The 24,876-nt window shown below is 35.0% G+C and overlaps 1 protein-coding gene across 1 annotated transcript in view; it reads right to left on the bottom strand.

The window, feature by feature from the left end:
* Nucleotides 1-7,645: 7,645 nt before the first annotated feature.
* The window catches only part of LOC110107150 (protein FLX-like 1), a 28,590-nt gene continuing 11,359 nt past the window's right edge, over nt 7,646-24,876 (bottom strand). Inside the window, exons 4-6 of the mRNA XM_020837323.2 lie at nt 13,191-13,267; nt 12,966-13,110; nt 7,646-8,066 (exon numbers count right to left, since the gene is read on the bottom strand). Coding sequence (XP_020692982.1) covers nt 13,006-13,110; nt 13,191-13,267 — 182 coding nt within the window. The 3' untranslated portion in view covers nt 7,646-8,066; nt 12,966-13,005. The remainder of the gene's footprint in view (nt 8,067-12,965; nt 13,111-13,190; nt 13,268-24,876) is intronic.

Genomic DNA, 24,876 nt, shown 5'->3' with positions numbered 1-24,876 from the left:
ATTATAGCTTGTTGTATTATCCTCTATTGATTAACGGATTTTCGGATTGAGAGTTATAAATAATTAATTAATATTCCGATATTACATCAATTACTAAGAAAAAAAAAGAGTTAATTAATATTCTGACGGACAAAAATGACGACTATATTTACAAAGTCAGCAGTTACTGATTACTAAACAAATATCATTTATGCCAGAACTCTTTGACTTAGGAGTTCTATTTTGATGTTGTTACCTTTTTAAATAAATCAATTTCTTAAAAATGTGGCCGAATACAAGCTTAGCATATGTATCTCCTAAGGGACAATGTAGTACTATCACAATTTTTCGGAGGTGAGCATAAGCAATGAAACAAAATATGGGGCTTTAATCAATGGCCTTGAGATAGTCATTAACAAGGAAATTAAGTAGAGTAAAATCCCAAGAGATTTATACTTAAATCATCAATCAAGTGGCTAACATATATTAGGATCTTAAACCAAGCCTCTTTCATTACCACCATCAAATAATATACTTGCTATAAAATATTTTATATATTATTACATTATCTCACCACAACAATGGAAAGGAAGAAGAACAAGCCAAGTTAGGGAAAGCCAATTGATATTGATAGCTCATTTTACAAATAGTCATAATCTGAAATAGAATGGTTAAGTCACATTTATTTATTGCTCAACATGATATCAAAACTCTTAAAAAAATATCTTGTCAACCATAATGATTGATGGAGAGGATGACTAGAGACAACTCTCTATGGAATATGTACATGAGGGAAAACTTCTTAATGATTGCTATCTTGCTTCACAAATTTAAAAGAGAAAATTTTTATGTGCTTTATATTAATAGCACTATTAATCTTTATTTGATCAAATATACTTATTTTTCCTTGAATGAGATCAAGCACACAAGGTCAAGGGTGAAGTACATGGGGGACTATGATCTCCACCAATTGAGGCCTAAACTAAAAATAAAATTTACGAGACTTAGATATTACTAACTAATAATGACATTCGATTACATGAAATATGCTCACCCATGTCAACAGTATCCTGTCAAAGGCAATATTTTACGTAAACCCCCAAACCATCTTCACCATATTGTGACATCTTAGTCCTTTTATTGTTGGGGTATATACTTAGTTGGTTCAATTAACCTTTCCTTGTTAAATGGACATAGGTTTATTTTAACTTCCACTGAAGACTTCTCTATGTGGGAAGAAGTTATATCCCTTAAAGATGCCAAGTCAGATGCTTTATATTACTATATATGTCATATTGTGTGTCATTTTGATATACCTCAATGAATCATATCAGATAAAGATGTCACTTTTAAGAGTATAAAAATAAATAGATTTATTTGACATCAACACAATAATTAGTGATATTTTATCGTATATTACTCTAGGAAAAAAAATATTTTTGTTTCTTAAAGGAAAATTAAGTTCAAATTATAAAAAAATTATCATCTATAAACAAAGAAGAATGGTGTTATAAACTCATTAATGTATTGTGGATGTATAAAACTAATTATTACATGTTAATGCAATGGACTCAATATGCACTTACTTTTGGGTTAAAACTCCACCTCCATCTTCTAAAGCCTTCACACACAAGTTCTCAACAATCAAAGCCTCCTTAATATGTAGTGCAAACACATTTCATACAATCATAACCTTATTAAAACCCAATAAGAAATTGGACTTAAGTGTCACATAAAATTATTATTTGGAGAAATATGTCAACTATTTTTTATGTTAATAAATATGATCCAAACATAAATTCCAACAAAAATTCATTACTACAATATATGAGTTTGGCCACTCATAGTCAAATGAATGTTAGAACAAAAAATGCTGCTCAAACACTCTTCTAAGTGCCTTCTCAGTCTTGCATGGGCTCACAACTCACGTGATCCATTTATAATAAAGTTTCACTGTAATATATTTCCTTACCTTTTCTTTTTTTGGAGACATTGAGCCAATTAAAACAAACTTACACATACGTAAGACTTAAACACAAGACCTCTTAGTTGATAACCAAAACTCTCAACCGACAAATCAGGATAAGCTGCATCTCAATACCTTTTCATTTCCGCCTCTTCACTAACCTTATCTTCATAATTAATATTGATATATTTTTTATCATTTATATTAGAATGTCTTATCCTTCCCTTTGACCACTAAGAAGTAGGTTAAAAAATTGATTAAGGATTGTACCCCACGATCAATATTGGAACATCATTCATACTAATTCAAACAATATTTCGAACATGAAGTTTGAACATTACATATGAAACTAAATTCAAAATGTTATTGAAATAGAGATTCAAACTAAGTTCAAATCTTATTGGGTAAGGAACAAAGATTCATTCAACACTAAGGTACAAATTTTTATTTTGTCTTCTAAACCTTATTCGAATCAAATTTAAACTTGTTTTTCGAGCCATAACATTAGCACTAAAACAAAGGTTATAGGGCTGCCAAATTATGTTCAAATATAGGGTCGAACTAGATACAAAAGTCAACATACCAATGTTCCAACATAATTTTTTTCTCATACTAACTGCAATAGAAACGTACAAATATGATGATGATGGCGAAAGTCAGCATGCAATTTGAAGAAGGCCAAATTATGTCCTTCCAAATAAATCTTCATTCTTCCACATCTTCTATTCTTTAGGGTCCTAATCCATCAACTTCTCTTTTTCTTGGAAAATGTTGAAGATGAAAAAATAATAATCACTCATTGTTTTCAATATTAAAAATATAGAACACAAAGTTAAAAATATTTGAATGTACCTTGATCATCAGCCTGGGGGTATAACGAATTTTCAACTAACAAAAAAAAAAAAAAAAAAACAATTTTGAGAATTACATTAATGATACTAACTTCATATATTAAAAAATTATCATTTAGTGCACAATTAGGCTTAGTTTGGGATGACTTTTTCAATGCTTCTTAAAATAACTTTGTAGTATAAAAAATTTTATACTATAAATTTTGTACTATAAAGTTGTTTTAAGAAGCAAGAGAAGAGCCATCAAAAAAAAAAAACCTTAGGCTTTGTTTGAGACGACTTACTTTTTTTAATGTTTCTTAAAGCAACTTTTTAACCCACAAATTTAAATTTTTGTAAGCAGCAACAACAACAACAACAACATCAAGCCTTTATCCCACTACGTGAGGTAATTTTTGTATGAGAAAATTATTTTATGAAAGAGTAAAAAACCGTTCCAGAATGAATCGAGTTATTGTACTTCTAATCTTAATTTGAATTAACTATTAATGATAACTAACTTACAATGTCACATTAATTATTTTTTAATATTACTTCCCCTAAAAAAAATTTTATGTATTCCAACAGTAATCAAAATAAACTGCAACTGACATGAACATAAACAATACAAAACAAATGGGCACCAAAAATTATGGACTAATCCTATAAACTTAGGTTTCGTACTAGAAAAATTGTTTCATAAAACCGTCCCAAACAAAGTCTTAAGCCTCGTTTGGGACGGTTTTTTACTGCTTCTTAAAACAATTTTCTAGTACAAAAAATAAAAAAGTTGTTTTAAGAAGAAGTAAAAAAGCCGTCCTAAATGAAGCCTTATTCCAGGCCCTCACTATTTGTTTTGATCTCCCCAAGAAAAAATTTTGATTTTTTTTTATGCATTCCAACATTAATCAAATTAACCCTGCAACATAAAAGAACATAAACAACAAAAAACAGATATGTTCCCAAAAGTTGTGGCCTGGCTTGCTCATGCCTACTTATCTTCTATGATACCACCACAATAACTCTTGATTCATTCTGGTGATAATGCTATTAATGTAGCTAGGGCTGCAAGCAAAACAAACATTCAACGAGCTACTTGTTGTTCGGTTTATTTAAAGCTCGTTCGTGATCGTTTAATTAACTAAACAAACAAATTTGAACAATATTTTAAATACTCGATTCTTAAATAAACAAGCTTGAACACTAATGTGTTCGACTCATTTATGTTCTTGAACAACATCATTTGAAGTTCGTAAACAAGCTCGATTAGTATTCAATTTTGAACTTGAATATATGCACTAGCAAATATGATTCATGTTTAATATAATCGTTGACTTCTCTTTTAAAGGTATGTCTGAAAATTCACCAAAGCAGTTAGGATTGACAGTTCATGATATCCAAATTAGTGTTGGGTCATCTTCAAGTCCAACAATTTTAATAGAACATGTTAATGGACATCTAAAAGTAGAGCTCGTTTATAGCTCATTCATGTTTATTTGTTTAAAGCTCGATAAGCACTAAACTACGAACATGAACTGAACATGAACCGAACATGAACACTCATTATTTTAAATGAACCAAACATGAACACAAGCAATAAAGCTCGAACAAACATGAACCAAACTTGAACAACCTGATATTAAATGAACACAAACATGAACACTCACATACTCGACTCGGCTCGATTCGTTTGCAGCCCTAAATGTAGCCCTGCATACCAACATCCGTCAATAAAAAACCTATATAAAATCTCTAATCAAACTAGTACAAATAACAAACCAATTAAAACAATAAAGAGCTGAAGAACCACCTAAATTATATGGTTGTGCAACAAACCTGTGAGACAAATGAAGTAGAATTTTAAGGCAATTCCGATAACCCAGGAGAGATTGATGAGAAAATGAAGTGCTTTATCTTTAAAAATAATGGAAAAATTGCCTTATATATTACAATAAGGGCAATTTTTAAGAATAAGCAGGAGTAGAGCCGTAATTAACGGATTAAGCATAATTTTTTAAAAATTTAAAAGTAGGCAAAATCGCCGGTTTTTAATGGGCGATTTACTAAAGGTTAAAGTCGCCCGTATAACGGGGGACTTTGACCTGTTTAAAATTGGCAATCGAAGCCATAGTCCCCATCCTGACTCTCTGTTTGCCCTCTCCGATCTCGTCGACCGTCGCTCTTCACCGCCGGATTTCACTATTTTAGGTAAGTTTGTATGTATTTTTTTTGTTAAAAATTTATATTTATTTATTCCTTTTCAAAATAGAAGGTTGAATAAGGAAAGAAAAATGTATCGTGTTAAAGTGTAGAATGAAATGGTTTTAGGTGATGAGTTATGATTTTTAAAATTCCATTTAGGAAGCAGTAATTGTTTGCAAATATTAGTGGTGTGAGTAAATAAAATACATAACAACAACAAGCCTTTGTCCCACTATGTGGGGTTGGCTACATGAATCCTTTTTCGCCATTGTGTCCGGTAAAAAGTCTAGTTATGATTTTTTAGATGTTTGATATCAATTCAAAATACTCAATTTATGTTTATATTTATATAAATAAGCCCTTGATCGTGCATCGACTTTGTAAATTTATATGAGTTAAAAATTTTTTATATTTATTGTTGAATGCTTCCCATTTGTCTCAGAGTCATGTATATTGTGACTTATATTTTTTCATTTTATAGTACCCAAATTATTTATATAAACATATCTTTAACAAAAAAAAGGAATATTATTATTATTTTGAAGCTTCCACTTAGAAATTAATTGTAAAACATATGTAATATAAGTATTACAGTATTTTTATTAAGAAAAATATTGATAATTAAATCATTATTTATTTGTATTAATAATAAACCCTTATTTTTTAATAAATATCATATAATGAGATTTACATACATACCACATAATACTATTTTATTTACATATTTAACATCTAAAACTTTAATATTACATACATACCACTTATAGTTTATTTTCATATCAAATAGGAGTGGTAGAAATGAAATATATGAGTGGTAGGAAAGAAATATAAGTGGTATATTTGATATTAAAATAATATTGGGTGGTATGCATGTAATATTAAAATTTTAGGTGTTAGATATGTAAATAGGATATTATAAAGTGGTATGTATGTAAATTTCTCATATAAATAAAAAGAAAATAATTCCAAATTTTGTGTTAACTTTTTAAGGAATTATAAGAAATATTACTATTACAATTTATAACATTTACATTTAACAAGTTAATGATAATATTATCATAGTGAAATATTATTAATTAAAATTCTATTGGAACATAGTGTGAAATGATGTGAAGTTCACGATTGTATAGGTGAAATAAATTTATCGTTTAAAATTTAAATGTAGGTATTCAAAATGAGTGCACGACCACCATCTTTTATATTGTTATATGACGGAGAGTTATCATTAGATGGTAATTTTTCGCCACCATATATTGGTGGTCAATGTCGGCCCCTACAAGTTCCATTCAACTCAACTTTGAAGTAGTTAAAGGATGGAGTTGTCATGACCCTAAAGTTCGATCCCTCAAAGTTCGCGGTGACCATTGTGGGTTGTTTTCCAACAGGCAACCAATTCATGGTCTCGAAGCTTGAGGACGATGAAGGTTGTGAGTTTGCATTATCATTGACTGCTTTTGAAGTTTTGATTCTGTATGTAGAGGTTGAGGAAATTCATAATGATATTAATTTGGATGAAGAATTGTAAACTCAAATTCAATTGTACTAGATCGTGTACATGAGATGCATGATGCTGCAGAGATGACCTTGACAATCCCAAGTACACATCTAGGGTATCTTAGTTGTGAATGAAATAATTAATATTATATAAGTATAAATGAAGATCCACATTTTGAGTAACTCAAACACTAAATCAACAACTATACTCAATATGTCATTTATATAGCTGAGATTCAACAAACACTATCAGCCAAAAATCTCAAAAGAACTTGAATTGGCAAGATAATTTTAGAACTCATCTGATGTGATGTGTCATTGAAAGCTGAATGAATTATCATTGCAAAATGATTATGAAAATACCATGATATTATGCTTTTAAATATATTTAAAAAAAAGGGTTTCCCATATCTAAAATTAGTACATACAAATATTAAAAAAATATATCACCGGATTTGAATTTTTTTAAAAAAATTATCTATAAAAATGCACTACAAAAATTATACTGGGTTATTTTATCAATGCACAATTTATAATTTCCGAAGAACGGGCGAGTATGCCTAATCACCTAGTCGCCCGGAGCAATTATACCTACTTTTAAATTTAAAAAATGATACTTAATATCCTAATTATATTTCTAATCATGCTTAGTACTTCTAAATTAAAAAAAAAAACGATGCTTAATGCCCTTACAATAACTTATTAAGGCTAGAATGGCTATAAGAAAAAAAAAAACATAAAGAACTGAGGATAAAAAATGCTCCCAGATGTAAATGTCATACAAGAGCTTAGTAATCAACTCAACTTCCAATTGCTTTTTGTTCAATGGGAATTGTGTAGAAATCAACATGATAAAATAATCAACAAGATGTAGGCACTTCTTAGTACAAGAAAATCAATTTGACTTGCGATGAATTATGAAAGATCATTCATTTCCTAACCTTCAACAACAATGTCTATGCTTAATTTTGCCTTTTAAATTTCGAAACGGCAATTTTTTTTTTTTTTTGTTACTTGTATGTGCCACTTTAACATAAATGCTTTTCAGAGAATTGTATTTTCGTATTGTTTTTAACGTCAAAAAACTCCGTTATCTCAAACAACAATTTTAAAACTATCTTTTAAGAAACATACAAAATAACCAAACCAAGTCTACATTACTAACAGAAGCTGATGATGCGCAAACAAAAGCTTTCATTAGAACTGAGTCTACCAAGGAAATCCATTTCGTGGAAAGTCAACATTTAACTCCATCAGTTGCTTCATTACAGAAGAAAATTCTTTTACATGATACAGTCACTACATTCAAATGATTCATTAATACATCTCAACTAATCATCTGAACAATGCAGTCAGGTATCAGAAAAATGTTCCAGCTATGATAGCTTAGTTTCCATCATGTATGGGGCTTTTTACTAATGAAATCAAATTCAGCGAATAAAATCTACATATAGATGTACCTCAGCCAAGTGAAAGCAATACTTTGTTCATGAGTTATTTCCATCAAAAGCCTTCTGATATACTTAGTCTGCTTTCCAGATCCAGAAATACATTCAGCAATGATCAGAAAACGATGGTCTTCTCTGATTCAGCACCTACAGAATACGGCTAAGATTAAAGACTGAACGATCTAAAATATAAGCACAAAAATCGAGAAGCAACTTAAATAGGTGGTTACAACGACATTATTCTGTGCGGAGTCCGGAGGACGTCCAAAGACCAATAAAAATGTGCCAAGTCACCCCAAAAGTGTACCGCGCTATACCGAGGGGTACCGAGCATCGGTGCCAAGCGGTGCTGGACGGTTCTCCTGTCCGGTGTCCGCACAGAATAATCTCTCGGTTACAACAGCATACAAGAGCCGGTAACTAGGAGCTTTTCAATCCAGCTGCTCCAGGAAAATAAGAATATAATAGGAAAGACTTTGTTCGATAGCAATCAGTTAACGACTTAACGTAAGGGAAAGTGGTTCCAGTTTCATGCAGGACATTGCGCTTCAGGGAGCCAATCTTAGATATGTATAAAAAACTGAATCAAATAAAGCTGCACAATATTCATGAAAACATTTACTGATCCTAATATTTAAAAGCCCTTGCATCAAACGCTTCGGTAAAAATAAAACCACAACATCAAGCATCGAGTTGGTTTTAAAGAAAAAAAATCTCAAATAAGCTCTTGACTACCTAATATATCTTTGAAACTATAGGGAGTATTAGAGCCTAAATATTAAGGATTGCTCAGGTTGAGTAGCACTTGAAATACATTAAAGAAACAGCCATTATTTAATGTAAGTCACATCTAATGAGGTCGGTTGATTAGTTCTCAAAGAAATTCACTGGATTGAGGCTGACATCCTTAATGCCAAATAGTTTTCAGCAAGAAAAGAGACACTTTAAATATTAAAAAGGGGTCAAATAGCCTGAGCGATGTTATGTGTCAAGCATTCCTTAATTCATATGGCATATCTATGACCGCCACATTACACAATTTTAAATTTGAATTTAAATGCAGTGCCCGATACATTTACAACATATATTATATTTAAAGCTTTTCTCAAACCTTTTCAATTTAAATATGACACTAAAAAATATTAAATTTAAAAAGTTTAACTATTTCATTAAATACTCATTAATCGCATCATGCATGTTACCATTCTTGTATATGAATTCACATATTGCATTTAAACACTCAACTCTTAACTCATAGATGCAAGTTCATTTTATGACAAATTACATTAGTTATATTATTTTAACTTTAAATTTAAATTTGTTTAAATTTATATTTATTTACTCAAGCTTTAATCACCGTAACTCAGCTGGGGTTTTGACAATTTATATAATAATTTAACTACACCTCTATTGTTTTAGTCATCCTTAAAATGCAAGAATATGATCGCCGCATGGCACAATTGAATTTTAATATGCACTCCTACAGGTCAGTGATGTTGCTCTTAAGAAATAGTAGGTCAAGACTTCCCTGCCTGAAACCCTACTAGCTTAGCACCCCTTGAGACATAGAAATGCCCAAGTAATCATACTGCACCATTGACAAAAAATGAGCCTAGACAAGTCGATTGATTGTCGTGGAATTCAAGACTCCACCACGACATCCCTCTCTCCTCATTGGCTCCAACAATAAGGGAGTTCTAAATAAAATGATTTCTTATTCAATGAAAAAAATTTGGTAATGTACAAGAGGAAAGGACCTTAAATAGACCTCAAGCATCCAAAAGCAACAAAATTACAATTACAAAAATCCCTAGTAATAGACAAAAACCCTTTTTAACAAATGAAAATTATAAATATAACACTCCTCATATAACAGGATTGTGTGTGTCATGCACCTTAGGTTGGAGAAGAAGACTTGCCCTAGAAATCTAAAATAGTTTCCTGTTCATATTAGAGAGAAACATCCACTATATTGAAAGTTGTGGATAAGTTAAATCTCCTAACAAATCAATTTTTGGCACTCTCGCCATTACATTTTTGATGAATTCAAAAGAAACTTCAGTTTTTGGATCAAGCTTTTCAAAAGGACCCAATAGAAATAATTCCTTCCATAAATGAATCCAAACACAATGCCCTTAATGAAATTGTGGCACAAGCTTCATCAGCTTGTTGTTGATACTTCATATTTTTCTCATAATTGCTGACGGAACTTCTTGACATACCTATATTGAATTTTGCATAATTGGTCACAGAAATAAGCTATAATGGAGAAATGAAATTTTGTACAGACGCCACTTACAAAGGGTTTCGAGGCTTTTGGCCCATGGTTTTCTTAGTGACCCAACTACAAGCAAATTCATCCTAGGCTAAAACATATCACGGCTTGATATTCTTGACGACAAAACATCACAGCAAGTTTCCAATACTGCTATTAATAACTTCCATCTTCCAGTATATTTGGATGAACTGTCAAGCAAAATTGAAGATAGGTTCCCCCTTTTAACCATAACATCCTCCGAAAGTGACCCAAGAAACTAAAGTTTTGATCAAAGGTAATATATTTGGGAATGCCATGTATATGGATGATCTCACACAAAAAATAATAATAATAACAGCAATGTATAAAGCATTATGAATCTAGCGACGAGGAACAAAGAGCACTATAACGGAAATTAGGTCTACCACCATCATAATTGAATCTAGGGGTGTCAATATTTCACACGACCTGAAACCAGACTCGAACCCGATTCGAAAATTTCGGGTTATGATCAACTAGGACCCAAAACGAGTCGAATTCGAATTCAACAATTCAACCCGTTACAAAAATCGGGCCGGTTTCAGGTTAACCCTTTGACACAAAAGTGACCCGAGATTGACCTATTTTTGACCCGGAAACCCGAGATTGACCCGTTTTCGGCCCATTTTGACCGAAAAGCACTTGTTTTTTTACCCAAAAAAGTAGCAATTTTTTCACGGTCCCGGGTCATTAGGGTCGTGTCAGGTTGACCCGGACCAGAAGCGGGTCGGATTCAGGTTTGAAAAACTGACCCGCTTGCAAAAACAGGTCAGGTTTAGGTTGACCCGAATAGTGTTGGGTCAATTTTGAGTTCGAACTGAACCCAACTAGTGACCCGAAATTGACACCCCTAATTGAATCCTTATGTTTGTGTGTGTTTGGAAGGCCTACAACAAATTCATAATTATATCCATACGTGACGACCCAAGAACCAGCAGTGGTGTGTAGGACCTAGTTATTCGGCTTCTTGATTTGGTGATATGAAAAATAAGGCATCAATAAGTCAGTAAACAACCATCCGTGAAGAAGGCCAACCAAAGTTTTATTGTACCATGGTTGTTGCCTTGTCACACCCAAAATGATCTATAAGACCTACACGACATTTAAGCAAGAATACATATTGTAACAAACATCAAGGAATGCATAACCTATTTCCAAAAAAAAAAATATCCATCTTGAAGTTAAAAAATGCAGAAAAGTGCCTTCCGTGCATTGCTACAATTTCTTGCAAAAATATCCATCTTTGGGATGGAGTTTCATGTATTAGCTTGAAACCAACCACTTTTGATAGTAGTCCACTTAGAACAGTATACCTGTGGCTACGAGAGTCCATGACTCGGTTCTGGAAACCTAATTTATGCTTCAAGATGTAAGGAAATGATGAAAACAATTTGGCCCACTAGACAAATCAACCTTTAAGCTTGCTTTGGTTGTGCATGTACTTGAGGGCTTCATGATCAGAAAGGAAAATGAATTATTTAGATAGAATATAGTGATTCCAATGTTTCAAGGCTCAAACTATAAGTGTATGATGTTCTTCCACTAATCTTAAAGGTCATCTCAATTTGATGGTACTCACTACACAAATCAATATTGTAAAAGTATGTCACCTCATGATGTTGCTAAAAAAGATCAAACGACATTGGTATCGAAAAGCAATATTTGGCAGTGCTCACATTCACAACCAAGCTATCAATGAACATTTGCCACGCACCATCTTTCTTTGGAAACCATAAGGCAGGAACAACATAAGAAATAACACACGCTCTCATATCAATCCTTCAGTGATGAACTCATCTATTTGTTGTTCCAATTCTTAACACGCCTTAAGTCATATTCGTGCGCTTACCGCCACAATTCTTCATACACATAAGATCATATTAGATACACAAGTCAGTGGGGGATGACAATCTCCGGAATGAAGTTTAATGCATATCGTACATCACCTATAGGTGGTAAACCTATGAAATTTTAGTGAGCATTGCATTCGGATATTGTTGCAATAGCAATTGAACCTCCTCTGCCACTTGGAACTTATCTTTATTTTTTTTCAAGAATCACCAAGGCATAAAGGCATCTGAACCTTGCATCACTCTCATGATCATAAATTTGGACATCACGATGTCCTTGGATCGTTTTTAGCTTCTTTATTTAGTTGTATAAGTACCACCCACACCATATATTTTAAAATAGACGCAAATATTGATTTTTTTTTACTAAGCCCGGTCTTAATTTATATACAAACACAAAAAATGATATTTAGCAAAAATGAGAACATATATCTAACAACATAAAAAAATAGAGATGTTTAGAGATCCAATACTAAATGAACAGAGGAAATGGGAACATTAGGATTTATTTTTCATTAAAGAAAGAAAGCTCCCAAAATGGAACAGCCATGCGTAGAGAAGTATATAAGCAAATCAAAACAAGGACGGACCATGTAATGCAGGAACACAAACATAAAAAAAAAAAAGTCATCCAATTACGTCAAGGAGAATTGGAAAAGCATACATCGTACTGGTTTATTATGGCAAATGAAAAATAACTGAAACAAAATTAAGCAACATAGTCAGGCAAATGTGAAGCAAAAATAGCTCACTAACATTTGCAAGATATACAGGCTAATCATGAAATGCAGCAAATCAAAAGCAAAAGATTAAATACCCAAAATCAATAGGATGAAGAGGCCTCCATCAACATTATTTTTGAAACAACATTTCAGGTTTGCAACCTACAAAGCTATTTACCTGGATTTTAAGGCCTATTTATAGATAATTATCTACTCTTTCATCGCCGACCATGAGCCCGTTGCCCATCATAAGAAGTCCAGGAGCCATGCCCAGGCCCAGATGCTGCTCCATATTGAGCTCCAGCATCTGCACCTCCAGGAACCTAAAGTGCAAAAAATAATAATAAAAATAATTCACTAAAAAATAAATTTCCTCCAAATTTAAAAGGTAAAGCATACGTACAGGATTAATGCCATAACTAGATGGGTAAGGGTTTCCACCATAACTGGGATCAGGATTCCCATAGTTTCCAGCGTAGCCTGCAGCAGCAGAAACCAAAATTAGTTTCCAAATTTTCAACTAAAAATGGTTACATGTTATTTAAGCGACTGCAGCAGAGGAAGGAATACAAGGCCTTAAAAATTAGCAGGCAATTCCAAAATTAAATCATTAAATTGAAGAACGAACATAATTAACATGCTTAACAAGTTCAAATAGAAAACCACAGTAAAAAAAAAAAAAACTACAGTGACATCTTGCAAAATAACACAGCACAAGGTGCATATATTTTGTTGTAAAAGACTAAAAGCTATTGGACGTTAGGTTCAAAATGCCTAGACTAGTTGTCCTACAACATCATTCTCTTCTATTGCAAAGATAAAGGCCTAAAGCACTTCGCAATTGGTGAGAACCCGATTACTTTGTAGTTTGTAGTCTTGGGAGCTATTTGTTTGTTAGGCCAAGAGTTTTCCTTTTGTATCCCTTATTGAAGATACTAAGGTTATCTTATCCTCCATGCATGCTAGAAGTGACTTCATATTTCCACTTTCCTTCCCGTAGATGAAGGGACGCATCCATATCTATCACAAAAATAACAGCATTGCTATGGAGTTATCCAGTAGGAAAGGGAGCTAGTTCTGCTTCATCATCCACACCTTTTTCATTTGACATGAGTTAATTCCAGGGAGTAGAGTGATGGGGATGAGGGAAATTTGGCAATTAGAGCTAGTTCATTGTACACTTAGATGAGATTTTGTATGCTCCATAGATAATTATGATGCGACAGATGTAGTCTTTTGATGCGCATTGGTCATGAATAATGGTTGATTGGTACATTTAAGTTGTTCCATTTCCCCCATTTGTTCATGCTCACAATAAAAGCACTATTTAACCTTTTGAGCTGTTTGCACGGCAAAAAGTTGTTAACCAAAAGTATACTACAAGGTTGTCCTCGAAGCATGACGAGGACAAAGCACAAGGTAATTTTCAATATCCCAACGATATTTTGGTATGTGATATGCACACAGGACGAGGAAATTTCTCCTATAGTCCTTGACATGGCGACTAAGAGCAGCTTTCTTCAATCTGCAGCAGCCACATTTAATCTCGGAAGAACGTTAAAGTTCAGCCTTCAATTTCACAATATTCCCACCAGGATAATGTGCTCCATGAGCTTGTTCCGTGCATTTACGATGCATATGTAGGACATCAAGTTGTGAGGTTAGATCTCCATATCTTCATTTAAATAGTGCAGCATTTCACCAAAAGCCTTAGTATTTCTAAAGAGATGATAGAATGAGACATTTTCTTCAACTGCTCATTCTTTGATTTTATAGAATCATTCGACTTTGCATGCTTAGTGCCACAGTTAGGGCCTTCTGCTGGTAACACATTAGTGGACCTTCTCTTTACACCAAGTTGCTCTTCTTTATCCCAGTTCACTATCAGCACCTCTAAGGTTATCAATTGGAGTGTTAAGTTGTTCTTGATCAACAAAACCTTCAACTCTAGTGTAAAATGAGTGCGCTTCCTCTTAGCATAGTCGTTAACTATAAGGTTTTTCTACAGCGGCTAGTAGGCTCTTACAGTTGGTGTAATTTTCTTGTATTTGCTCCAATTTTTAGTCATTGCTTGCGAATAGTACGTTGCTTGCATACCGATGTTCACAGGGGACCCAGCATCCCTGCAACATATCTACTATTATCACTGCTTGTTGGTGCTTGTATCTAGTACAACCTTTATGTATTTTCCTGTGAATAACACACATCACATATGGAGAGACTCCTATAGTGGCTCGTAGGTGTTTGTATATGCTACAAATCACCCGTCTTTGCTTAAAATGTGCAGGTGTATTTGCTAGAAGCTTGTTAATGTTGACTACATGAACAACCTGGCCTTTGTTGTATGCTGCATATACATGCCTGCATATGGCCTTATCATTGTACGCAGGTTTTGTATGTTTGTTACCATGCTGATGTAGTCTACTAGTTGAGCTACATTCATCACTGATTTCCTGTGCATGTTGGCTGGCAAGTTGCCTTCAATACAAATTTGTATCTCCTGCTCACAGCGTACTACTGATGTGAATGTAGTACATTGATCATTTGATCTTTGCTTGCGAGGCAATGTATTTGTCTATCGTTGAATGACTGTTCACTATCGAGCATTGTTGTATTCACTTCTTGTTGTTGGCTATCATGTTGTACATACGGAAGAGCTTTCGTCATTGCCAATAAGAGTTCACACTCGCTGCATACTGCATTGTGTATGTTTGCAAGGTGCTCTGTTCTTGTTTGCACATGAAACGTCACATCTTAAATCCCTCACTCGTATATCCACTGTAATCTCCTAAGATAAGTTTGTAGGGAACTTATCGCACCTGCATTATGTTCACTATCATCATCTATAGAGGGCTTAGTGTGCTTATTTGCAGTAACATTAGTTGCATACAAGACATTGATGTTGACTACAATGCATGGCTATATTCACTACTTGTGGCTCTTGTGTGAGTTGTATGCATGATAGGTCTTCTATCATTGTTTGCAAATGTCATCACTACAATCTACAAGCCGGTTATTGCTTGCATAACAAGTCCTTTACTATTGCATATAGGAAGTGTTCATGCATCTTGCCATCAACTGATGTTATTTGAATACTTTTCACGAGTCCCCTGCATGTTTATTAACTTGCATTTGAATAATTTGAATTGTCGTTCACTTGCATCTTCGATTTTTACTATGAATTTTTTAATTTTAAGGTCCAGTTATTAATGTTTTGTTCCATGTTTTATTCAATTCAAGTTGTGTTCTTTGTCACTTAGCTTGAATAGGTCCCTGCTGTTTATTTAATTTTTTGTACCTTCGGTCTAAATTTCGGTTGCACCCCGACATTTCCCCCATTTTGGAGAAATTTAGGGAGTCTTAACATTCCTGTCTTGTGAAGAAAGATGTGTACGGTCAGTGTCGGGTGACAGTGTGACACCCACTACAACAAAAATGCTCTGTTACGGCAGACAAAATCAGCCAATAACACTGGAAATTCGCTGAAATTTCCCTTTTTCTGGCTAATTTCCAACGAAAAATGCTTCGATTCACGGTTGAACCGGTCGGACCGGCCGGTCCGGTCCGGTTTTTAAACCATTGATAGTAATTCGTGCGTCGAAAAATCTAAACCGACGAAAAATCTCCACTGGAAACGTTTCGGCGGCGTTTTCGGTAGAATTCAGGCGCAAAAATATGGTAAATCAGTGTCTTTTACTCTTTTCCATTAATGTATTTCGGCATTTTCTCCGCCTGTAGTTTCGACGGAAACTGTACGCCGAAAATATCAGCATATAATCCGCCGCCATAGTCTGACGTACTGTTACCTGCGGATATTACCAGCAGACTAGCCGCCAAAAGTTTCGGCGTACATTTACGTTGGAAACGTCACTTTATTTTCGTTGTATCATGTTCCGACGGATTTTCCGACGGAAATTCCACCGGAAACCTGTAGCATCCACACAAAAAAAAAACATCTTATCTTTTGAAACTGATTTCTACAATACAGCCTGCAAAGAAAAAATGCAATACTATATAAATTCAAACACCCACCTCTAATCAAGAGCATCACCAAATATTGAATATAAACATATACACAATAATAAAAACAAGAAGAATATCATCAACAAATGTCAATAATAAATAAGTGCAAATGTCTAAAAAATAAATAAGTAAACATGTCCAAAAATATATAATTACAGATGTCTACATCATTAAAATAAACAATATCTACTCTGATTCAGTTTCCTCCTCTGCTGATAATATATTCTTCCCACTGAACTGCACCCTCATCTTTCGCATTTCTTCTAACAATTGAGTTTGTTGCATCTGCATTTGCTTCTGCATCTGTCAGTCAACTTGTATTTTCCTGACCTGCTCTAGCTCGGCTGTAAGGGCAGCTACATGTTGGTTATATAAAGACTCCTGGGTATTTGCTGAGAAGCTGAAGCCACCAGATGTCTGCCCCTCGTATGCATAGGCTTGCGAGCCTTAAATGTTTACTTTGTCATGCTGCATTCCTCCTACCGCATAGGCTTGTAACATTTATTGAACGAAAATAGATGAATTTTTAATTTCAAATAAGTCCCCTATCAATGAAAAATCTGACAGCCTCCATTTAGGGAACATACAAAGAGTCTTAGCCTGCTCAGAAGGCCGTCATTTTATGTGATCAAACCATCCAAAGCGACACTCTCTAATCTTATCTTCCAGTGGAGCTACTCCAACCTTCTTACATATATGCTATTTTTGTATCCTGTCTATAAGGGTACATCCTCATCTCTATAACACTTAAATTAATATTATGCTTAGTTTGAGGGGGGCTTTTCTATCACACAACAATGCCCAATGCATTCCTCTACTTCCACCATCCAACTTGAATTCTACAAATAATATCTCCATCTATTTCACCATAAATAGATTAAAGATGTTAAAAAATATGTACTTTTATTAATGACTTCATCGCCAAAGTCACAATCCCTCAACTAGGTCTATTACTACTAAAAATACATTCCATATATTAAGTTTTAAATCTAATTATGCGAAAACCTTTAATCTCTAAGGTTGATCTACAAAATTCAAGTTTACCTTCAACTCCCTCTCTACTATTATCAACAAGAAGAATATCATTAACAAAAAGCATACACCAAGATACATTCTCTTGCAAATGTCTAGTAAGAATATCCATAACTAGAGCAAAAAAGCATACACCAAAATACATTCTCTTACAAATGTCTAGTGGGAACATCTATAACTAAAGCCAAGAGCATACACCAAGATACATTCTCTTGCAAATGTCTAGTGAGAACATCTATAACAAAAACAAATTAAAAGCATACACCAAGATACATTTTCTTACAAATGTCTAGTGAGAACATCCATAATAAAAGCAAAATCATACACCAAGGTTCATTCTCTTGAAAATTTCTAGTGAGAACATTCATAACAAAACCAAAAAGTATACCGAGATACATTCTCTTGCAAAAGTCTAGTGATAACATCCATAACAAAAGCAAAAGCATACACCAAGGTTCATTCTCTTGCAAATGTTTAGTAGAACATCCATAACAAAAGCAAAAAGAATGAACAAAGATACGTGATCTCTTACCGGAGACAGCGACCTTCTCTTACCGGAGGCGCCGAGTAGAGGCAACCAACGGCGACGAACGGTGCAGCGAAAGTCGGCGAGGGTCCAGTCGTGATCGGGACAACTCTCGGACGCAAGCGAAGCTATCCGAAAAAAGAGGAAAAGAAATGAGAAGAAAGACGGCGGAGGGGTAGAAATAGAGCTTTATCTATCGGAAAGTCCGACAATAATGACAATTTTTCCTGTAGTGACCACTATCATAGTCTAGGGGTGCAACCGAGTCAAGCCGGCTCGAGCTCAACTCAACAATAGGCTCGACGAGTAGATCTTATCGAGCTCGCGAGTCGAGCTCGAACACAATTTCGAGCTCGGAAGCGTATCGAGCTCGAACAGCTAGTTGATCGGCTTGAGAGCTCGTCGAGCAGCTCGTTTCGCTGGAAAAATGAAACTGCAGCGGGCATATGAAATCAGGGAAGCGACCACCGACGCGGGAAATAGGAAATCACAGCGGGAGCGGGAGCGAAGCGGGATAACTTGAAAGTTGAAGCTTATCGTTTATTCCATGAAATCAGGGAAGCTCCTTCTTCAAGCTTATGTTTATTCAGAATGTGTTTCCTAGAGTTTTGTATCCTTCAAAGAGAGCAGTTTATCTTCGATTGTTCAGCGTCTTTCCTTTTTTTTTTGTATTATTCATTGCTCAGACGGACGGTTCTCCATCCAATTTTTCTCCGTCATTACGGACTCGATCGCGAGCATCGACTGACGCGACATTGGCGACGGAAGCGGACGCGAGCGGCGACGGAAGCGGACGCGACATTGGAGACGACGTGGATGCAAGCGGCGACGAGGGAAGAGACGACGGATGCAGACGCGAGCAGCGACGAGGGAATTTTTTTTCTCTGTCGAGTCGAGCTCGAGAGCTTGACGAGCTTTTCTTTTCTCGGTCGAGTCGAGCTCGAGCTCAACTCGAGTTCGAGCTCGAGCTCGAGCTCGACATTTGACGGACGAGCTTGGCTCGAACAACTCCTGACTCGAGCTCGACTCGACTCGTTTGCACCCCTATCATAGTCTTCAATCCCGCCACGCCAAGAAAATCGTGCATGGGTCTTCAGGGGTATTTTACGCAGTTGTTTCCCCGCATGCACTAAGGCACGACGTATACGGGTACTTAAGTTTTGCCCCGCCATGCAACGAAAAATGCGTATAAGGCTTACATGCCTCGTCACAAGCATCGCGACGAGTTTTCTCCCACCGCGCTAAGAAAAATATGCATAGTTGGTTGCTCACCGCACAACAAGTGTTGAGAACAGGTTTTGAGAATTTAGGGAATTATACCTCAATTCCCTTCGTGAGGGGGTGAAGTGGCGACATCGACGATGGTGTTGAGGCCAAGGGACGTGAACCGAAGCAAAATCTTTCTTCTTCTTTTTTTAGTTTCTTTTTTATTTTTCTCCTCTTTTTTTAAATTTTTCTCTTCTTTTTTTATTTAAACAATAATAATATTAATTGTGCTAATAATAATTATAATTATAATATTATTATTAACAAAATATTATTAATATTAATATTAATACAATATTATTAGTATGAATAAAAATAAAACTTAATAGGGAGAAATATTACCTCGGGTTACTAGCAGTTGTGAGAGATCAAGTGGCTGCGGCTCTGTGAAGTCGGATTCGATCGAGGAGGAGGAAGGTTAATCGGGATTGCTGTGTGTAGGAGGTCGGCACAGTGATAGGAGAGGCTAGATGCGTGGATCAATCGAATGTTTGAGGGATTTCACAAGTATAAAAATAGGTGCTTGAAGATGGAAAGAGTTCGAGCAACTTGCGTGGGATGGATTGGAATCAACAAGAAGGGCCGTTGTCGGATGAGGCGGGTCAAATCAAGGGAAGGATACAGGGAGGCGGATGGCTTGCGATCAAGGCAGTGAGGAAGGAAGGTGGTTCGCGGCTTGAGGACTCTGCTAGCGGGATCAGGAGGCTTCGGTCGGGCTAGCTATGTCGACGGGTAAAGAGGTGGTTCAATCGAAGTGAGCTCGAGCAGAAGAAATGACGAGCTAGGGGAGGGCCGTCGGATTCGACAGGGTGAGGATGTTCGGTTGCTTGGAGGAGACGGATAGGGAAAAGCTCGGGTGGATCGTGGCTTGTGTGCAGGAGAACCGAAATGAGCGAAGTTCATTTCGTATAGTTTTAATGAAGAGGCTAGAGCGGAGATCGTGCGGAGTGCAACTTTGCTGATTTGAGCGGGATTTCCTCAATTGTGCTGAGCTAGTCCGGTAAGGGCAGTGTTTTGATTTTTATTTTTTATTCCTATGTAGAGGTCAACAACCTTTAATATCTCTGTGTCAATACCCTTTGAGCTATGTAAGAACTCAATAAACAATGTGCAATCTTCTAAATAATATAATTTGGCTAGATATTTAGACTTAGCTATCTTTACCACCCAAGTTTATAATTTGCTACTAAACATAGCAATGAAAAGTCCGCTTTCAACATAAACGAACTTATCCAACTCAATGGAATCAGCCTTTTGAATACTTATTCACCGTTGTTGTTAGCTTTATATTAACTAATAGGTAGGCACAGGTCAATCAAAATAAATTGGTTTGGGATAAATTTGGTGGTAGTTCTAGTTTACCTAAATCTAAAAAATCTTAAGTTTCCACCTTCTCTGTTTCTTCTTATCCCTTACATATTAAGACAACACAAAACCCCGTTAAACTTCTTCAATCCTCTGTAAATGCCCAACACTTCAAAGATTGCCTTGCGCCAGATGTAAGTCCACCCCCACCCTATGGTTTTAGAGTTTCTCATATCAAGCAGCAACAATGATGATATGCTATTCAAATAAAACCATTCCTTCTTTCTTACACTAGTTCAACACAAGGCCTTGTCGCCTTTCAAATGATGTTCAACCTCCCAAAAAAAACAACAGGGGCAGGGGGTTTAATATTCAAAAACTATGGTGGGTGATATTTAAAACTAAAAAAAGGCCCCTCCATACTAATTGCTATTGTCCTCAAGCCAACAATAAGGATTAACTGGAATAAAAAGCATAGGTTAGCATGTACTTTCTTATTGCAAAAATTTGGCCTAGCATGAGCTCCATATAGGCATAACTTAAGAAAATTCAACGCAGACCACTGTGGCAGTAAAAGAGTGGATGGTGCTGTAGTAGTTCTCACCTTAACCCACATGAACTTCTCAAGGTCAATAGGAAATATCAACAAATCACCGACAGAGACACTATACTTTGTAAAAATAAAGGTGGCGTGCTGTGCTATTACACATGGAGGGCTGGTTTTAGGGAGAAGATGTAGCACCAAAATTTTTCAAAAAATAAGAAAATTTTTTCTCCAAAAATTATATCCATTTTTTCGTACAACCTAAAATTCAAAAAAAAAAAAATAATAAAATTTTATGCTTATTTCGATCATTCTTATACAAAGGAGTATATATTAATGACGCACATATAGTAAGATATTCAAATCAAATTTTTCTGAGTTTTTTTTTTTTTTTTTTTTTTTTATTAATGACGCACATATAGTAAGATATTCAAATCAAATTTTTCTGAGTTTTTTTTTTTTTTTTTTTTTTTTTTGTTATTGTAACTGCAGTATTGAACCGTAGCAATCCAAATTCTCCGGGTTTTCCAGCTACGGAGCAGAAAGCTTAGGCGGTTTTCCAGGCTGCTATGTCGGAGGAATCTAAGATTTTATTAAATCTAATACACAATTGCATATGTATATATAGAGTATATACCCGAGAGCCTGGAAGGCTTAAATGGAACAGAGGCTGCCGTATAAGAGAACGAGTGGTTAACTCAACCACTCCCATTCTTCCCATACCTGAGAGCCTGGACGGCTTAAATAGAACAGAGGCTGTGCACCAATTGCATAATAAAGGACGAGGCAGGTTGCTGGCTGAAAATAGAGAAGAAAAAGAACAAGGAGGGAGGAAGGAAGAAGCCAAGGAAGGGAATTTTCGAACTCCTCCGATGAATTAATTTTGATTCGTATCGTAGGAATTCAAGGTAAAAATGTTAATTTCTGTGAAGATGAATTATTGACTTCGGGAAGCGTTGCAAAATAAGAAAATCGTTATTTTTAGATTATTTACGAAAGGTCGAAGCACAGGGAAAAGAAAATTAAGGAAAACCATGTCAAGGAGAAGAACAAATTGTTAAAGTGAGATACTCAACTTCAGATATAATGGTCAAATTATTCCTAAATTGAAATTTGCACATTTTATTATTTCTTCAACCTCCCATAACAACATATGATCGTATTAATAGAAATTCTTGCATGATGACCATATTAAAAGCATTTAAGAGGAACAAAAGATTAATGCATATTATAAATTTATACAAGTCATAAGTTCATTAATTTATATACTGCAAAAATAGAACTACTAAATGATATACAAAGTACAAATAAGTATTTTTACATGCATCACATTTTATCATGTATGTAAATCATTATGAAATGAATAAATATTTATATCAATGCCAATAAATGAGAAAGATTAAAATAAAGATAATAAATTTCAATGATCCTATGAAAAGCCAAATCATATGAGCTAGGTTAGCCAACTTTGATGACCTAAGTAGGAAAAGAAGATTTTTTATGCTAAGGAGTCGGTTAATCAAACCTTTATTAGGAAAAGATGAATAAAAATAAATTTCTAACTCTTGATATTGAGAGTTAGTTAGCCCAACCATCAAAATAATAAAAAGAAAATTTCTAACCCTTGATAATGAAAAGTTAGCCCAACATTTATCAAAGGGTAGTTGACACAAAAGTATGATTAATAAAAATGTGTAAATAAATGAAAATATACAACAATTATAATGATTAATTCTGATTTAATTGTACATGATGTAGGACTAAATGCTTAAAATGAATGAAATAAGAATTTGCACGATTTCTTGAATTAAGCACGTAAGATTACCACTATTAGCAATCAAAACGACGATAGAAAACAAAAGAGGAGTGCCTAAGTTTAGGCTAAGCCACATGCCAAACACTTGGAGATTCAAAACAAGCAGAAATTCAATAACATGCAAAGTAAATAGCTTTCAACAAAATCCCTAATATAACAATTAGATTAGAAGCATAGAAAGTGTATTTAATCATACGTTTACTAAGCTTTGGCAATGGCGAAACGGAATCCTACGTTTACTAAGCTTAGGCAAAGGTAAAGCTCAGCTCCTTGTGAATCGTCACACCTACAATATTAGGGGATTAGGAAAGTAATCACAAAAGGGGGAAGAAGTTCACCCTTATCACAACCCGGTAGCAAGTAGTGAGATGTTGAAGAAATTTGTCGTAGCTCCCTTGAAGGTTCAACTTTGTCGACACCCGGCAACAAGTAGTCAAGATCTACAGACGTCGTCGTTGCCCCCCTTGAAGACTACTCTTGAGAGGGAGGAGATTATCTTGAGAAGTCAAGAGAGGAAGAGAGATGGAGGTGGCCGGCTAGGGATGAGGACACGGGAGAGAAATTTTGTTCGGATTTTGGAAGAGGAGATGGAGGGAAATCAAATATTTGTTTTCCCCAATTAAATCTCTTTACTTTGAGAGAGGATTAGGGTTTAATTAGGGAAGGGTGGAGCGGCTAAGGAGGGGGAAGGGGTTTTGAATTGTTTCCAAGAGAGAAGGTGGGCTTTAGGAAACAATTCATAATTCAAACCATTAAGGGGGGCCGGCGGCTATGGAGACAAGGAAAGGTTTAATGATGCAATTAATGCCTACTTAAATTAATAAGTTAGGAAAGAAATAATCCATCCCCGCTTAATTTAAAATTTAAATAGGAGTGGATTTAATAAGTTTCCTAAAGAGGGGACTTGAGTTTGGAAAGAAATAAAGAGGATGGGGACCATGTAGAGGCCGGCGGCATCCAAAGAGGGAAGGGGTTTGAGAGAAAGTAATTACTCTTCCTGGATTTGGAAAATCAAATTAGAAAGGAGTGATCTTCAATCCAATTCAATTCAAAATTCAAATTGAACTTAATTTAGGAACTTTCCAAAAATAGGTCTCTTAAATTAGGAAATAAATTTCAAATTCAAAATGCTTTGAAATTTGAAATTAAATCTTTCCAAATTAAGAGGAGATAATTATGGAAAGAATTCAAGGTGTGATGCGGACATCCGACGGTGGGCATTAATCAAAGGAAGAGACCAAGATCGGAGGCCGAGATCCCTTCATTTTATCTTATTTTATTAATTGTAATTTTTATTTAATTATGCATTTTTCTTTTTTACCCTTAAGGGATTTTTTTATGTAAGCCCAAGGGGCAAAATTGTCTTTTAGTTTCTTTTAAGGCCTATATATAGAGGCCTTTGCTCATGTATTAGAACATGATGGATTATTAAAAAAAAAAAAGAATTAGAGCCTTTGTCTTGATCTCTGTGTGAGTTCTGGAGAGGAAAAGTCCTATGGGAGGACAATCTTGTTTCCACCAGTCGCGGGATGGATCCGGGCTCGTGGATTGAAGTCCCTCGGGGAGGGCAACGTAGT

This window comes from Dendrobium catenatum, unplaced genomic scaffold (genome assembly GCF_001605985.2).
Source record: "Dendrobium catenatum unplaced genomic scaffold, ASM160598v2 fragScaff_scaffold_1022, whole genome shotgun sequence".
In the NCBI taxonomy this organism is placed as follows: domain Eukaryota; kingdom Viridiplantae; phylum Streptophyta; class Magnoliopsida; order Asparagales; family Orchidaceae; genus Dendrobium; species Dendrobium catenatum.
This window is presented reverse-complemented; position numbering and strand designations above follow the sequence as displayed.